The 19,367-nt window shown below is 39.3% G+C and overlaps 1 protein-coding gene across 6 annotated transcripts in view; it reads right to left on the bottom strand.

The window, feature by feature from the left end:
• Positions 1-760: 760 nt before the first annotated feature.
• PTPN4 (protein tyrosine phosphatase non-receptor type 4) overlaps positions 761-19,367 on the bottom strand; it is a 220,165-nt gene continuing 201,558 nt past the window's right edge. For all 6 annotated transcript variants that reach the window (XM_070423142.1, XM_070423143.1, XM_070423137.1 and 3 more), the window contains 2 exons: positions 17,252-17,387; positions 761-8,643 (listed from right to left, as the gene is read on the bottom strand). In XM_070423142.1, the coding sequence (XP_070279243.1) occupies positions 8,557-8,643; positions 17,252-17,387 (223 nt within the window). In that variant the 3' untranslated portion in view covers positions 761-8,556. The remainder of the gene's footprint in view (positions 8,644-17,251; positions 17,388-19,367) is intronic.

Raw genomic sequence — 19,367 nt, 5'->3', positions numbered from 1 at the left:
ACAACCAAGATTACTTTATCCAGCAAAGCTATCATTCAGAATTGAAGGTCAGATAAAGAGCTTCATAGATAAGGAAAAGCTAAAGGAGTTCATCACCACCAAACCATATTATATGAAATGCTGAAAGGTATCCTTTAAGAAGAGGAAGAAGAAGAAAAAGTAAAGATACAAATTATGAACAACAAACATGCATCTATCAACAAGTGAATCTAAGAATCAAGTGAATAAATAATCTGATGAACAGAATGAACTGGTGATTATAATAGAATCAGGGACAGAAAGGGAATGGACTGACTATTCTTGGGGGGGAAGGGGTGTGGGAGATGCGGGAAGAGACTGGACAAAAATCGTGCACCTATGGATGAGGACAGTGGGTGGGGAGTGAGGGCGGAGGGTGGGGTGGGAACTGGGAGGAGGGGAGTTATGGGGGGAAAAAAGAGGAACAAATGTAATAATCTGAACAATAAAGATTTAATTATTAAAAAAAAAAAAGTTCCTTTATTTTGATTGACAAGGTCTTACATTAGGAATACCAGAGTAGAGGGGCTGGTGCTAGATCATCAGACATTCTTCTAAATGTCTCCTACTTCCTACACACCCTCTCCCTCCCCCAATACAGCCACTATGTGAGCCTGTAATTCTAGAAATGTAGCACTTAGCATTCTCCTAGTCCCTTCCGATCACCCATTAAATGAACATAACCATTGTCAGAGAAGCCCAACAAAAAATTCCCATAAAATAATCTTCAATACTCCTATACTTTAAATAAAGCACATCTTTATTTAGCAATTGAATAATTAAAAGTCACAGCTAGAGTTTTTTCACGTTTGTACCTGGACAACTATTTCTCAATCAAATGAATATGGCCAACAAAATACATGTCATAGCATTTTATATAATGTAAGTCACTCTTAGGACTAAAACAGTTTTAATGCATTTTTATCCTGTTTGCTGCTAGTATTCTAGATACTTTTACATGAATTAACAGTAGGGATTATAATTCCATTGATATTAAAACAAATAACTACACAGGCCTTTCAAGCATACAGTAAATTGCATGACACACAGTGATTTCAAATTACCCAGTGTTGACCAAATTCAAGCTTACACATTTAAAAAAAACCCCTAAGCTTCTTTGCATCTTATTTAGGGAACAAACCCTATTGATGGAGATATATTTTTGTAAAGTGGGAGAGGAGTTAGTTTAAAAAATTAGGGAGATAATTCCATTGCTACAAGTTCATTCCAATGAAATGTGAAATGGCAGCAGAAATGCAAAACTATATTTTAATTAGTAAATAAACTAGACTTTTAAGTGACTTTTTGCCCTTTATATTTACATATAGCACCTGTTACAAGAAAAAAATTCCAAATTAAAACACCCTCTACATAGAATTATAAACATCACCAATGAATATATAGTAAACTATTTGTCATAAAGTTAAGCCTACACTGTAGAAAATAAAGACTAGCTTTTCTTACTTGAAAAGATTACAACAATGGATTATAAATGCAATGTCATGATGCTGTAGAAACAGTGAATTGGGCAGTTTTAATTTCTTAAGCACATATATTCTAAAGATAGAAAATGAAAACAGCTTAATGTAAACTGTTTTTATTCTCTTAAATCCCGCCCCTTGACATGTATCCGAAGTGTCAGGTTTTTACCCTTTCAACTTATTTATGGTGCAGTATTGACTTAACCCCTAAGCACAACACAAACCTAAACAAATGGATTTCCAAGTATTTATGTAATGTACAAAAGTACAAAGCGGAAATGGTTATCGTAAACCGAACTTGGCTGAAGCTAGCTGCGAGAACTCAGCGTCCAGCAACATAGTCAACTGGGCAGCCTCTATTGTACTAAATAAATTACAGAAAAGTGGAAAAGCTAAATATCACACAGTTACCTTTCAAATATCAAATGATCAAGAGATCATTAAAAAAAGAGATCATTGTAAAGCATTTAAACTTGGGTCTAATCCAATGACCTCTACATACTAAACCATTACATCTTTTTCATATTTACAAGACTCCTAGGATATTTTTAAATGTATAAATTAAGTCAGTAGTAAGCATGAAATAAAGTGCTACTATTTGAAATTCAAGGAATCAATTTCAGCATTAAAATCTGGCCTACTCTAAAGAATACAAGAAAACATGAAAAATCTTGCCAACTCACTAAAGATGGGAAAAGGTGGGGGCAAGAGAATCTCAGAATTGGGTTGAAATTTTCTTGCCCAGAAAGGTAAATAATTGGAACACTACAATTCAAAGTAAAAACTAAAAGCTTCTTTTAAGTATAAGGTAAAATGGGCTCAACTGTGACTACAGTGGATTTGGGGAAACCACAAATCAGTACCTATCTGGGTCTAAGATTGCAAGCAGGGGTGAGCCCCTTTGATGGCTTTATGGTGACTATTTCACTTAGCAATGTGGCATTTTAAGGTTATCACAAATAATCCTGCTAAATTTGGAAGCTCCCAGGGTTAAGGGGCCCTGAGACTAATCTTTTAAGAGCTGTTAACAAAAGTTAATAAGGGAAGAGATCACCTCACAGTTGCTCAGGGTACTTCACAAAGACTCAACTGTATAAGGGAAAGTAATGATTTTTTACAAGTCGGAGGGTGGAAGCAAGGTGTCAATAGAATGCGTCAAGGTAGTAACAAATAGTAAATACTACCCTTTAAAGAAATTGTTGAATAAATCAATCATACCTAAAGATGTTGGCTTAAAATGCCAGAGGAGAGGGAAGGTTTGGTTGTATTTTGCTCAGTTGACTTAATAAACCCTTAAACATATAAGACAAGTCAGAGTTGGGCTTATCTGATACTGAGAATGAAAAGGCAAAACTCTTTGTCAGGGGCCTCTGCACACGTTTACCGTGCTAGATCTTAGGCACGGTTTCCTGCCTGGCTTCATCAAAGTCACACTCTCACAATGATGTCCTCATTTGTGGCTGCAGTAGTGACACAGCCTGAGAACTTTCCTTCACGGTAAACATGTCAGCACAATGTTTTCCGTCACACAAAAAGAACCTTCCACACTAGAAAAATCTAGAATTCAGTTGTATTACATTTAAAATCAGTATGCAAACATTTTCTTGAAAGTTCCTATTCTAGAGCTAAAACAAAGCAAAATGAAAAAGAATGTACATTAATTTGAAATATGCCTCAACAATGACTGCTCTTATTTATTTTATTAATCTTCACCCAAGGATATTTTTCCATTGATTTTTAGGGCGAGTGGAAGAGAGAGGGAAAGACAGAGAGAAACGTCGATGTGAGAGAAACACATCGATTGGCTGCCTTCTGCAGGAGCCCTTGACCAGGGCCAGGGTTGGGGGAGGAGCCTGGACCGGAATCAAACCCGGGAACTTTTGGTCCTCAGGCCAACACTCTATCCACTGAGCCAAACTGGCTAGGGCAATGATTGCTCTTCTTTATAATGAAATTACATTTTCTTCTAAGATTGCATTTTCTATAATGAAGTGGAATACATGCTTCCTTTCCTTTTTAATCTCACTGAATTTTTTTTTAAACCAAAGAGTATCCTCATAATCGTCATAATTCTCATAACATTGAAAGATACATTCATTTTCTTTACAGCATGAAAGACAAATATCAATTTTTCCTTTTTAAACAATGAAGTAAAAGAAGTTTCAATCTTTTGCCCATAGAAAAATATTTTCTATATCATTTACACCACAATAGAAAAATTCGACAGTATTTAACTAAAACTTCTATGAGCACAAGGTTTTAAAACGTTTTCATTCCTGTATTTGAAATTTTGAAATGTTTCAGGAAGTTAAACATTAGGATTTCTTCCTAAAATTGTAGCTTTTAACCTGAACTATTACTAATACCTTTCACTTTGTAAATTTAAAAAAGATCAGTTTAGTTATTTATGCAATGAACCATGTCTAGCCAGTGTTGAAGAACTGCAGCCCAGCAGATACTACTTCTGGCTGCCCATTTAGCTTGCATTACTAAAATGAAAACAATGAATATTAAACTTTAGAAATCAACAGGAAACTGCCGTAGAAAACATACAAATAAATAGCAGCAAATTTAGATAGGAAACAGGAATAAAATTGGTATTTTCACCAAGATTTTGGAAATAAAATGTCTAATTTCTGACTGAAATAGGGCTTGTTTTTGATAACATTGAAAGGCTTATTGTAATTGCTACTAAGAATGAAATCTGTATACAATAAAAAATTGTGTTGATGATAGTTGTAGACATTGTAAAGAAAGTTGAATCCCCCAAATTCAATTTAGATTCATTTCATGGGCTCTTTATAAAATTGCTGAAATTATTAGCAGTTAGTCCTAAAATGTTTTATTATGTAAATGTGTTTCTACATAACTCTCAAAGAATTTCACAAAAACGGTTGCTACAACTTGTGTTGTGATCACACTGAGACACCAATATCAGTAATTCTGATATTTGATACAATTAATCTAGTGGGTTTCAATTAACATAGCTCTTTTACTTGGAGGAAACAACACACACACACACACACACAAATGCTGCAAGAGCAGTGGTGGGATAGTTGAAGCAAACGTGGCGAGTAAGCAGTCCTAATAGAGTCACTTTGTTGATGTGGCAATTACATAAAAGCAAACTGTGGCATAATTTATCTTGGTCTCATCATGTTATTAAGAGATGTTTATTCCAACAAATATTTACCATAATGTGTAACTCTAAGGGACTTAAATGAAAATTCACCTGAACTACAAAATAATTACAACAAAATAAAAGAGATGTAAACATACCCCACATTACTGTGGTATAAATAATTTTTATGAATTCAAACCTACTTTGGCAACCTTACCGTCAGAATATTTTAAACATTCAAAACACAGATATTAAATAGAACACTGTTAAAAATTCTTGTTTCCTTCTTCTCCCTTCCTGATAAGATTATAAAACAAGTAATGCTACTACATGTTCACATTATGCACATAAATTGATTGCAAGTTGACATATATTCTAAATCTTAGTTTTATGTTTTAAGTGCTTTTAAAAATTAGCCTTCTAATTTGCATTTTAGAATGTTTTTGCACCGCACATATACAGCTTAAATACCTTACAAAAGCTTATGATCTGTCAAGGAAGCATGGCTAGCAAACTGGATCAGGTCCCACTGAGGATCACTTTGAAAAGTCTACTTATTTTCTAAACTAAGTGACATCATAGCGAAATCACTGCCTGAATAGAATTCTTGCGCTGAAACCCTAAAATTCATGAGAATTTATGATAATCACACATGTTGCCTAAAATAACAGAGTGAAATTAGATAAAAGTCTTTCAGGTTCCTTTTAGCTCTAATGTTGTACATGGTACTGCCTGTGGAAACAGGAAGCTTTTGCTCAAATACCTGATTAGATCTGATCAGATCTGCCAATAATTATAAACAACTATATAGTTAAAATAATCCTTTACCTCTCTTAGCATTAGCTTTTGTGAAACACACAAAAGTATCTTATGTGTAATATTAGTACTTGAAACCTTCAAGCAATTGTCTTAATGACTTAACATACCTTTATACATTTGAAGCCAGTTTTCATATATCAGTATACATTTTCTCTTTACTCTTCAAAATGACCAACCCTTTCCCCATCTCCTACTTTCACTAGGAGGCCACACAAAGGAAATAAAAATAGATACTGTTACTCTGCGTCTATTTTGAATGAGTGCACTGGTTTAACAAATACTACCAATCCTTTTTGTGAACGTAAAGTCTATTCCAAAATATTCCTCATCCTGTGTACAGTGTGCTGACACAAATCAGATGCTCAAACATACATTTGAAATGAACATCGTAAAACCATCATATAAATCAGAGAGGTTCACCAATAACTATTTCCATTTGTGAGAGTAACAGTCAACGTTGATTAATTGGGGAGTGGGGGGTGGGGAGTGGAAGGGGAGAGTAGTTTAGATATAAGTAATCTGGCATTTTTATCACTTGATGTTACATGATATGAGTGAAATCTAGACCTACCAAAGCTAGGATGACTCTAAAACCCTACGTAGATCAATAAACAGGTTAAAAAATTCTTAGGTGTAATGGATAATGTCTTATCTGTTGAGTGAACAGGGAAGCATAATTAGCATATTTTTAAATTTAAGACCCCAATAAATATGCCTTTAAAGAAGAATCTTTTTGTACATAACAATACTGACCGAGAACACCTCTCAGATGAACACTTGATATATGTGGGATTTACAGACTGGCCTTAACGGTTAAAAAAGGCAGCAGTGCTCACTGCCAACAATTATTAGTTAATCTCAGAAGTGTAAACATTAAGCCCTAAAGAACACGCCAACCATGTCACTTATCTGTTTATCTCTATACAACTGTATCTTTTGTTTTAAATCTGTGGTTGTCATATTCTATCCACATAGAACAGACCAATTTTCTTTTTAATTCATGTGAAAAACTTCCCAGTTTTTAATTATGTAGACCTGAACATGATTTCACTTTTCAACTGATCATCATGTCATAGAGCAGCCTATATTACATTTATCTGTTGGCAGAGAATGGAATGTTCAAATAAAACTACAGCTTATTTACTCTTATACTGTCTTGATTATGAAATTCAGAAATAGATAAGAGAATTTCTCTTAGACATACTGGTTATGTTTACTATTCTTTTTAGAAAACTTAAAATATTTTAATAATAATATATTTGGTATCTTGGCTATTAATGATTAGGACTTAACTTCCTAAAATTGATTATTATGGATTTTGACTATCTGAAAGAAGATCATTTAGATTATACTGAAGATTTTAAAATGTACATTTCCCTCCTCATACTAAATGGCATTCCAAAATATCCACCATTCAACCCTAAATTTTATCAATACTATTTTGAAATATTCAGAAAACACCAGTAAAAGTAAATTTCAACAATAATCCATATAAAATAACTGTGTAATTATAACATTTCAATAGGTGAGCAAATTTCCACTTATATTAAAACAGAGCAATTTTAAAGTTCTATCTCCCTGTAGACTTAAAAATTAAAATAAAAAAACCTGAAAAGGAAAATATCCAAGTCCTTAAAGGGCATCAGATCCTCCATCAGGCAGGACAGCCAACAGTCTCCATGAAGTAACATGCTTATAACCTCGTAAGTACATGTAAATTGGAGTAACTTAACGGTATACAAAAATGACCAGAAAAACCCTCATTTCAGTTGAGGGATTTCATTTCATTTCAGTTACCGAGGGATTATACTTTGAAACAAGTCAACAATGTTTCATTCCTTGTTTGAAGTATCCTGACTAATAGACTAGTGTGAACAAAATGTGGTATGAACTGAAATGAATGCTGAAGAGTAATAATTCCATTAGTAATAGAAATAAGCCACAACTAACTGGTCTAACTCTAGCTTAGAGTATCAATATGTTTAACTTTAATGTGCATATTAGATGCCATTTGTAAAGCAAGGGATAAAATAAATATAAATTTAAAGAATAAAGCATCTTTTAACTTGAGCTGCTAAACTGTAACCCTGTCTTTCAGGAAAGGAATGTGCAGATTTAAACAATTCCATAGCAGCAGAGCTCTCACTCAGAAGAACACTAATTACCTTTGCTTCCTGTGACAAAATACAGGGTCTGAGTAAGAAACAGAATTTCCTTACCCTTCTTTGACTGCATAACTCTCAATACAAGAAGTTATTTGCAAATGTGAACTGACTAAAAATGCATAAAAATGTAAGTGTACAGTATACATACATACCTTCTAGTGGGTCAAATGAGTGCCTATTCATTAGACATACAGAGATGTCTCAAGGCACTTACGGGGTTAAGACATAATACATGCATTCCTTTATATCAAGTACATGAAATCTCATGATTTGGAATAAGCCAACCTTAAGGTAAATATGTTACATTATTAAATTCAAGAAAATCTGTAGATTCATATTTATACTTTCTGTAAGATGCTGGTAAATGGACAATGTGCAGCATTTCCTGGGAAAAGCAATTCCACCTTTCTTCTTATGAACAGCAGGTCTCTACAGGGGGAGTGTAGGGAAAGATGTGCTGCATCCATAGGCAGTGTATTGGCTAATATTGAAAATGATATTGCTAAAATTTAAAAAATAAAATCTGGCAATCAAGTAATATAGTAAGTACATGAATCACTGCAAACACCAGAGCTGACTCCTGATGTTTACTTCTTTTTGCTTTCAAAGTACAGGTGTAACAGAGATGATGATAATTCTGAGCCTTGTTTGTGGCAATTCTTCTGGTAGGGGACTGCATGGCACCACTACAAAATTTCATGAGTTACCCTGAACATACTCAGTTATTCACTATTTGTTCGAAACAAAGCATGAAGTAGTCTTTAAACACATGAATTATAGGTTTTGAGAATGACTTTTTTTTTTAAACATAAAGTGCAACAGTGCTGAAGTTTTCAGTTTTTGTCAGTTCTTCATTTTTTGTTTAGATGCCATTTCCTGCAAGCAGTATTATGGCACAGTGAATATAATTGGAAAGCAGTTTTCTAACACGTATCCCAGATTTTTTGCTTTCTTATTTATTTGATGATGTCGTTAAGGGTCTAACAAATCCTTCTTCATAAACTTTCAAAATAGCTTCACATACAAATCTGTATTGACTCTGAAAAATAAAATATGAAAAATAGAATTGATCAGAAAAACTGGAAAATAAAACAAAGAAATGACAAACAAGTCACTTGACTTGCTTATAAAAGAAATACAAAGTAAAACAGTACAGGGATACCATACTTCATGAACAGACTAACGAAAAATAACAGTCAGACAACATATTTTGTTGGCAAACTCCCTCATGCATTGCTAATATTCCTAGCATTGGCACAATCTCTATGGATGGCAATTTGGCAGCATCTAATAAAATTACATTAATTTATCTATTGACCCAGCAATCCTACTTTTAGGAATCTATCAAAGATAAATTAGAAAAAGATATTTAAAACATATATTCATAAGTGAGACTAATAATAATTATAATTATAGTAATTAAAAAGTAAAAGCGGTCCACTCGCCATCAGGAAAGGGCCTGGTGAGTAATCTGTGGCACATCCTCACAGTGGATACGATGTAGTGGGGGAGGAAGAAAAGTCTAAAGATTACTATAGAATGATTCCAGGATATGTTAAGTAAAAACAGCAAGGTAGAGAAAACGGCATATAATATGTTATTTTTATAAAAGAAAGGAGGATATAAAGATCTCTCAATATACGGGGTGGGGCAAAAGTAGGTTTACAGTTGTGAGTACACAAAACACAGGGTTTATTCTTGTATTATAAAAGCAAGGGAAGGATATATCATTAAAAAACGATTTCCTATAAAAGGAAGAAAAAAATAAGGTGCAGGAGAAGGCTAGAGACTAGACTTCATTGAATACACTTCCTTCTTTCACAGATTTTACTTTGGAACCATATAAATATACCCCATAATTAAACCAATTTAAAAAAATCTACAAATTGAAAATAACATGAACAAATCAATGTTTATATCTAGTTGATGGCAGAACTAAACAGAAAGAAACTATATCAAGGGACTTTGAAACAGTAATTTGTCTGTATATCTTTTGTAGAATATATCCGAAAAGCACTGTAGAAAAAATTTAAGTTATGTTCAGTAACCATACTGTCGGTGGTAGTTGTGTTAGTTTAGTTGTTCTGAGACTGTTCTTGTATAATCAACCTAAAACAAATGGGTATTTGTGATATTTTAAGTCTTTCATTGCTGGTTTTGTAGAGAACCAACATTTTTGTTAAAGAAGAAAGGTGGTAAAGATGTAAGGTAGAAGACATTAAGTAAAAATACTGTGCTCCTGAATTTGTATTGGAAACACCAGTATTAATTCATAAGTTTGTTTTCCTACTTCTGGCTATTGAAGATTTCTACAGACAAATACCAACACTAACCCCAAAGCAACAGGAAACCTTAGTGCTCACAGGTGCTCCCTAATATAATTTCTCAATAAAAAGAACCAGTACTTTTTGGAGAAATTGCAGATTCTAAGTTTGGGGCAGAAAGTGTATAAAGCTGGAGCCTAGTTATCTTTATTGATGACTAGAAGCCCGGTGCACGGATTCGTGCACAGGTGGGATCCCTCAGCCTGGCCTGCAGGGATCAGGCTGAAACTGACTCTCCAACATCCCCCACGGGGTCCTGGATTGTGAGGGTGGTTCTCGGGTGACACAGTCTGCAATTGGGCTCCCTCCTCTCTGGTTCCAGGTGCGTCACCTGAGAACCGCAGATCCTGTGTTGAGCATCTGCCCCCTGGTGGTCAGTGTGTGTCATAGTGACCAGTCATTCCCAGTCTTTCTGCTGTTAGGGTCAGTTTGCATATTACCCTTTTATTATATAGGATAGAGGCCTGGTGCATGGGTGGGGGCCGGCTGGTTTGCCCTGAAGGGTGTCCCGGATCAGGGTGGGGGTCCTGCTTGGGTGCCTGGCCAGCCTGGGTGAGGGGCTGATGGCTGTTTGCAGCTGATCACACCCCCTTCAGGGTGGGGGTCCCCACTGGGGTGCCTGGCCGGCCTGGATGAGGGGCTGATGGCTGTTTTCAGGCTGGCCACACCCCCTTCAGGGTGGGGGTTCCCACAGGGGTGCCTGGCCAATCTGGGTGAGGGGCTGAGGGCCGTTTTCAGGCTAGCCTGCGACTGAAGCTCCCAGCCTCTCCTTTTTTTCACTTTTTTTATTCTTGGATTTATTTACCTTCTATAATTGAAACTCTGTTGCCGTCACTGGTGCTCCCAGCTCTGAGGCCGAGACTGGCTGAAAGCAGGTATCTGGGGTTTGTTTGGCTTCTATAATTGAAACTTTGTTGCTGTCCTGCTCGCTCCAGCTCTGAGGCCGCGGCTGGCTGAAAGCAGGTATCTGGGGTTTGTTTAGCTTCTATAATTGAAGCTTTGTTGCTTTTGGAGCTCAGAGCAGGCCGCGGCAGGCGGGGAACCTTGGCTTCCTCCATCACTAGAGCAAACAAACCTCCTGCTCACTTCAGCTGCATGGCTGCCGGCCGCCATCTTGGTTGGTAGTTAATTTGCATATCTCGCTGATTAGCCAATGGGAAGTGTAGCAGAGGTACGGTTAATTACCCTTTTTGTCTTTTATTAGATAGGATAATAAAAGGGTAATGTGCAAATTGACCCCAAGGGCGGAACTACCAGGAACGACTGGTTGCTATGATGTGCACTGACCACCAGGGGGCAGACGATCAACGCAAGAGCTGCCCCCTGGTGGTCAGTGCGCTTCCACAGGGGGGAGCTCCGCTCAGCCATAAGCTGGGCTGAAGGCTGCGAGTGCAGCGGGGTGGAGGGAGCCTCTCCCGCCTCCTCGGCAGTGCTAGAGATGTCCCCCTTGGGGGATCGGGACTAAGCCAGAGTCGGACATCCCCCGAGGGGTGCCGGACTATGAGAGGATGCCGGCTGGGCTAAGGGACCCCCCTGAGTGCATGAATTTTCATGCACCGGACCTCTAGTATATAGATAAGGAAGCTATCTAAGTTACTAGGGTCTTGACAGAAAGGCCCAAGAGCCAAGGTGAATAGGGTTCTGCTCCCACTGGCCCCAAATGAAACAATTTAGGCATTGTTAAGAAAAATAACTACAATGGATTGAAACATTACATATGTACAGATCCATGATTTAAAAATAATGCCAAAACAGACAAAGTAAGTGGTAACCACTGGAAGAGGGAAGTGAACCAACTAATTATATTAAAAACTTTACCAAAAAAGGGAAAGCATCAAGTGTTTATCTTGCCTTTCCTATATAGATAGTACCACTGGTTAACCAAATAGCTGATGACAAGTTCCTCCTTTAAAAAGGATTCCAGCCATTAATAAGTAAGGAAGAACAGAATGCTATCATTTAGAAAGCCCAATGAATGCTGCTAACATCACACACAAAAAACCACAGACATTATGGGCCTCTTATAGGAAGAACACAATACCATCTAAGCTGTTCAAGCATATAGATACAGTTACCACTTCTAGAAAATGCAGTGAAACCTCGACAAAACAGACTAATTCGGGCGAGGGAGTGTCCATTAAAGCTGAAAGTCTGTTATATGATAAAGTATGTTTTCTGAATGTGTATGTTAAAAATTTGACAAATTAGTTAACCTGTTTTTACTTATGTAGACATGTTTGTGTAATCTACACTAATAAAAGAGAAACATGGTAATTAGCGTACGACCGCTACCCTTCCCATTGGCTAATCAGCATATCCTTATGCAAATTAACTGTCAGCCAAGATGGCGGCCGGCAGCCATGCACTGAAGCGAACAGGGAGGCTTGCTTGCTCCAGTGACGGCGAACTCCAACGTTCCCCGCCTGAGTTGCCGGCCTCTCAGCTGCAACTCTAAGCAACTATGTACTATGTTGCAAATAAGAAGCTAAACAAAACCCCAGAAACCGGCTTTCAGTCAGCCAGGTTCAGCCAGCCGGACAGCAAAAAAGGCCAGAAACCGGCTTTCAGCAGCCGAGGCCTCAGAGCTAAAGCAGGCCCAGAATAAAAAAGAAAAAAAGAAAAAAAGGAGCTGTTGGGAGCTTTAGTCACCCGCCAGCCGGAAAACGGCCCTCAGCCCCTCACCCAGATTGGCCAGGCACCCCAGTGGGGACCCTCACCCTGATCCAGGACACCCTTCAGGGCAAACCAGCCGGCCCCCACCCATGCACCAGGCCTCTATTCTATATAGTAAAAGGGTAATATGCCTCCCAGCACCGGGATCAGCGGAGCCGAGAGGCCTCCTGGCACTGGGATCAGTGTGACAGTGGGCAGCGCCCAAACCCCCTGATCGCCCTGCGGCTCTGTGAGTGACAGGGGCAGGGCCACAACCTCCCTATCCGCCCTGCTCTGTTCGTGACAGGGGAAGGCGCCCCAACCCCCTGATCAGCTCTGCTCTGTGCCTGATAGGGGGGAGCTCCCCAATCCCCTGATCGCCCTGAGGCTCTGTGTGTGACAGGGTGCGGCGCCCCAACCCCCTGATCCGCCCTGCTCTGTGCCTGATAGGGGGGAGCTCCCCAATCCCCCGATCGCCCTGCGGCTGTGTGTGTGACGGGGGGAGCTCCCCAACCCCCTGATCGCCCTTCAGCTCTGTGTTTGACAGGGTGCGGCACCCCAAACCCCTGATTGGCCCTGTTCTGTGTGTGACAGGGTAGAGCCATAACCTCTCCATCAGCCCTGCCCTGAGTGTGACAGTGGCAGCGCCCCAACCCCCTATTCGGCCCTGCTCTGTGGGTGATAGGGGGTGGCGCCCCAACCCCCCTCCACGGGCCTTGCTCTGTGTGTGACAGGGTAGAGCCATAACCTCCCCATTGGCCCTGACCTGAGTGTGACAGGGTGCAGCGCCCCAACCCCCTGATCTGCCCTGCTCTGTGTGTGACAGGGAGCGGTGCCCTAACTCCCCTATCGGCCCTACTCTGTGAGTGACAGGGGGGAGCTCCTCAACCCCCTGATCGGCCCTGCTCTGTGTGTGACAGGGGGGAGCTCCCCAACCCCCTGATCGACCCTGCTCTGTGTGTGACAGGGTACGGAGCCCCAACCCCCCTGATGGTCCCTGCTCTGTGACAGGGGGCAGCGCCCCAACCCCCTTATTGGCCCTGCTCTGTGAGTGACAGGGGGCAGCGCCCCAATCCCCTGATCGTCCCTGCTCTGTGAGTGACAGGGGGTGGCGCCGCAACCTCCCCATCGACCCTGCCTTGAGTGTGACAGGGGGCGGTGCCCCAACCCCCCAATTGGCCCTACCCTGAGCATGACTGAGGGTGGCATCGCAACCTCCCGATGCGCCCTGCTCTGTGCATGACAGGGGGCGGCAACCCAACTCCCCAATTGGCCCTTCTCTGAGCCCGACCAGGGGCTGCACCTAGGGATTGGGCCTGCCCTCTGCCACCCGGGAGCAGGCCTAAGCCAGCAGGTTGTTATCTCCCGAGTGGTCCCAGACTGCGAGAGGGCACAGGCCGGGCTGGGGGACCCCCCTCCCCTCCCGAGTGCACAAATTTTTGTGCACCGGGCCTCTAGTTAAAAATAAGTGTGTATGAAAAGTTTAATTTCACAGAAGTTTTCTATACGTATTTCTATATTACAGTAATTGTTAAATTTATACCAAATAGGTCTATAAGTGCGTGCATTTACCAGTCACCTTGAGTAAACAAATGACTACATCTAGAGTGTAGCTTAGTGTATGTGGGAACATGGGGGCAAAAGTTAAAACTGCTGCAGAAGCCCTGTCTGGTTTGGCTCAGTGGATACAGCGTCAGCCTGCAGACTGAAGGAACCCAGGTTTGATTAGAGCCAAGGCACATACCTGGGCTGCAGGCTCAATCCCTGGCCCTCATCAGAGCTTGTGTGGCAGGCAACCAATCAATGTGTCTCTCTCACATTGATGTTTCTCTCTCTGTGTTTCTCTCCCTCCCTTCCATTCTCTCTAAAAATCAATGGAAAAATATCCTTGGGTAAGGATTAACAAAAAACTAAAACACAAAAACAAACAAAAACTGCCTCAGAATGTCCAATGGCAACATAACCAATTACCATGAGCAATGCGGTGTGATCACATGCTAATCACTTGCTGAACGTTGTTCATGAGCAGTGACTCTTAGATTTAAATATGTAGACTACAGTTGTAGATATGTAATATTTACTTATGTTAGTGAAATTACTAGTGCTTTTTCCAACATATGGTTTATTCACTAAAATTTGTAAAAACAGTGAATTACTAACAAAAAACTCGTTAATTATAAGCAAATCTTGGTTAAAAGCATTTTAAAATTAATAGGATGTTAATTTTCACATATGACATATGGACTGGAAATTTTGTCTGTTAAATCTGAGGTCCGTTAAACTGAGGTCTGCAAATGAGCGTTTACTGTGGGAAACTATGTAGCACAAACCATCTGACTTGGTCATCAAATAAATGGTGAGAAACAAGAAAAAAGATGTTTGTGGAAGCTACACATTAAAAGATTTTGGAGACATATAAACCAATCAAAATGTGTGAAACACATCTGAAACCTGATTTTACATACAATGCAAAAACAAAACTCATTAAGTATGATATGATCCAGCAATTTGACTTCCATGCATATATTCAAAAAAACTGAAAGCAGGGTCTCAAAGAGATATGCATATACATCCATGTGCATAACAGCATTATTTGCAATCACCAAGAGGTGGGAACAACCCGAATGTCCATTGACAGGTCAGAGAATAAACAAAATGTGGTCTATATACACAAGGAAGTATTTTCAGCCTTAAAAGAAAGGAAATTCTGACATGCTAAAACCTGGATGAACCTCAAAGATATTATGCTAAGTGAAATAAGCCAATTACAAAAAGATAAAACCTATATGATTGTATGTATATGAGGTATCTAGAAAGTCAAATCATAAAAACAGAAAGTAAAATGGTGGTTACCAGGGACTGGGAGGAGAGGGGATGACAAGTTATTGTTTAAGGGGTAGAGTTTTAGTTTGTAAGATGAAAAATTTTATAGACTGGCTATATAATAGTGTGAATATACTTAAGGCTACTGAACTGTACACTTAAAAATTGTTAAGTTTTATGTTGTGTACTTTACCACAATTAAAAATAAAAAAATCCATTATGTGTGAATATAGATACAAAAGCCTCTAGAAAATACTAGCAAAACAAATGAAGCAACATATTAAAAGAATTATACACTATCTTCAAGTAAGATTTATCCCAGAAATGAAAGGTTAGTTTAATATCCAAAAATCAATCAACGTAATAGACAGTAATAAAATGAAATACAAAATCCACATGATTATCTCAATAGACCCAGAAAAAGCATTTGACAAAATTGAATACCTTTTCATGATGAAATACTCAACAGTCTTATAACAGAGGAAACTTTGTCAACTTGCTAAAGGGCATTTTCATAAACCCTTTATATATTATGCCAATTAAAAGAAGCCAATTACAAAGACCAAACTATATGATTCCTTCATATGAAAGGTCCAGAATAGTAAACTTATAGAGACAAAGTAGATGAGTGGGTGCCTAGGGCTGGGCCAGGGGAGATTGGGGAAGGTATGAAGGAAGATAGGTATAAAGTTTCTTTTTGGGGTGATGAAACATTCTAAAATCAGATAGTAATGAAGGTTGTAAAATTGTGATATACTAAAAACAATTGAAGTGTAAACTTTAAAAGAGTAAATTTTATGGTATGTGAATTACATTTCAATACAGTTAATTCTAAAATTTAAATATTAATATATGAGACAACTGGAAGTTTCAATACTGTTATTTGATAATATTAAGGAATCACTTGTTATTATACTTGGATGTGATACTGGTATTGTGATTTTGTTTAGAAGGAAAAATACTTATCTATTGGGGATACATATTAAAATATTTATAGACAAAATTATATGACATCTAGATTTGCTTCAAATATGGAGAGTAGGTGGCAGCATAGATTAAACAATATGGCAAATGTTGCTGGACCTGAGTACTCAACATACTAGTAGTGTTAATTATATTGTCTACTTGTGTATATTGGAAATTTTTTATAATTTAAAGGTAAAAAAAGGTACTTACTAGGTCATATATGTCAATTCACTTCAGTAAGTTTAATGCTAACATTCCACAATGGCTTACTATAAAAAGTTATCTTAACATTAACTCTAAAACTCCATGATTCCCCTGTGATCTTGAAACATTATTCAGAGTCAGTGTGGAATTTCTATGATTTTTCTTGTTGCAATTTAAGTTCTTATATAAAAGAGAAAGGCATTTTGCCACAGCTGTGTCACAGAGCAGGTCTATCAGGAGTCTCTAAGTCAGGGACACTCTCATTCTCAGCATTCCCCCTGACTAAGTAATGCAGGGCAAGTTCCTCTGAGCCTGTCTAAACACTCAAAAATTATCATCTAGAGTGGCGTTGATAAACATTTTCTGTAAAAGACCAGATAGTAAATATTTTAGGTTTTTCAGAACATATGGTGTCTGTAGCAACTTTTCAACTTTGCTATTATAGTGCGAAAGCAGGCATAAGTAATATATAAACAAATGAGCATGCTGTATTCCAATAAAATTCTATTTACAAAAACAAGTGGAAGGCCAGACTTGGCTCACAGGCAGTATTTGACAAACTCCTTTGTTAGGAGTTATTAGCTCCTGGCAGGATATTAAAAAGCTATGAATATGGTTTAGAATATACACTGATAACAAAAATCATCATGTTGAGAATGCATGAAGTACAGTACTTACAGGTGTCTGGATCATCATGGCTCGTTGATCTCTCATTGTTCTTACAATGTCTAGTGGATAAACTGGTTGGTTGCATTCAATGAGACACATGGCTGTTTCCATAGTAATCAGAACCCCAGTTCTTCCAATCCCAGCACTGAAAAAGGCAAATATGGGGCAAGGTATTACTGATACTATTGTTAAACTTCGTGGATTTTGTGCAGAAAATTAAGGTTTCGAATCATAAAACAGAACAATTTGATTTAATGTTTAATATCATGAAAGTAGCAAGCCAACTAGAAATATTTTCAAAATTGACAAAAATCTCACACAATACAAATTAAAATGGTTTATATCAACACTATCCCCCATAATTAGCTGTAAAAAATACTATTTTAAAAGTTACATTTCAGTTTTTAAAATATGAACAAGATATAAAAGCTTATTGGAGCAACTCCACTTTAAAATGAAAAATAATAGAGGAAGGGATCCAAGATGGCAATGGAGTAAGTAGAAGATACACCCAGGACCTAATTGGAAGTAGAACTAAAATACAGAATTATAACCTGAGTCACCAACTGAAGACTAGCTGAATAAAAGGCTTATAACCAAAGATTTACAGAAGAAGCCAATGGAGACTGGTAGGAAGTGCGGAGGTGTGTGTGGAGGTGTGAAAGGGCTGGCCCCAATCCCACAGGCAGTGGCTGAGGTTCTGGAGGAATACCTCAGTTGCAGGGGTGTTTCCCCTGATAAGCGTGGGATCTCAAGGCCAACCCTGGCTCCCCAGCCCAAAGCACCAGAGCCTGGAAGAGGCGCACACATAACATCTGGTTGTGAATGGCAGCAGGATTTCTGTTTCCACCAGAGAGAGATGGAGTCCATGGAGTCCCCTAAAAACTCAGGAGCTGTCTTAAAGGGCCAACATGCATAATTTTGTTTATAGCCACTCACCCTAGCTCTGGCCACTCACCTAGGGAGGGAAAAACTGATGAGTCATGTGAGGAGAGACTGGGGTTTGTGGCTCTGGGGACAGAGCTGAGGGAACAATTGCTAGGACCCCCTGTGCTTAGTCACTGTACTGCATGCAGATGCCATCTTTCTTGGGTGGAACATGCCTCTCCATGCAGTATTAGCTTGGGGAAAGCAATTGCCCCACCCTCTGGTCTTCCTGTTGAACCACCTACGGAGCTTCTCCCCTGCTAAGGAGTCAATGGCTTGGGCCATGAGAGGTCTGGCCAATTCAAGGGATGTCAGTGATTGAGTTGTATGACTTAGGGGTGGGGGCCATTCCCTCCCCCCTTTCCTGTGATCCTGACCAGCACCTTCCCCTCACGGTAGATCCTCTAGCCCCACTCTCTAAGCTCCTGGAGTTCCCACCCTCTTGACTCTTGGTGGTTCCACTCTGCTGAGGTCTGGGCAGAATCCAGGACAGTCTGAATTGTGTGGCTCTGGGGTAGGGGCCAAACCCTTCAACTTCCCCCAAACCTGAACAGCACCCCCCCACCCCCATCTCTTGACTCCCAGTGGCCCCTTCCTGCTGAGATCAGGCTCCTGGCAGAATCTGGGGCAGACTGAGTTGCAATGGCTCTAGGAAAGAGGAAAATTTCCCCTCATATACTCGACTGGTGCACACCTTCCCTTCACACAGCCAGCTTCAGACAACACCAGAGCAGGATTCAATTAGCTTCATAAGTAGCATATCCAAAGGTAGGTCTTGGCAGGTAGCAAACCCTTCTGAGGTGAACTCTACTTAATGTGGTCAGCACCTGCTGGCAGCCCATACACTGTGGTTAGGGTTGATCTTCACAGTCAGTCAGCCTGAGGGTTGATCCCACACATGAATGGGCCAATAGCAATCAAAAATCAATTACAACAGGAGGTCTTATCCTGTGATGGTATTGGGTAGGTAGGGCCATTCCAAGTGAGGTGAGAGAGCTCAGCAAATGTGCTGAGAGGGGCCATAGGCCAGCAAGGAGTACCTTGCTGGGAGGGGAAAAACTAAATCTAATGCCTACATTATTGCATTTCATCAAGTCTAAGATACCATCAATCGTATAACAAATCCCATTTTCAGAGATGTTAAACTGTAAAAATGACAAGCTTCTAACAGTCAGTGCAATAAAGTATTTTTACTTCT

The sequence above is a fragment of the Myotis yumanensis genome, unplaced genomic scaffold (genome assembly GCF_028538775.1).
Source record: "Myotis yumanensis isolate MYYU_CA2020_CCGP unplaced genomic scaffold, mMyoYum1.0.hap1 SCAF_8, whole genome shotgun sequence".
Classification (NCBI taxonomy): domain Eukaryota; kingdom Metazoa; phylum Chordata; class Mammalia; order Chiroptera; family Vespertilionidae; genus Myotis; species Myotis yumanensis.
This window is presented reverse-complemented; position numbering and strand designations above follow the sequence as displayed.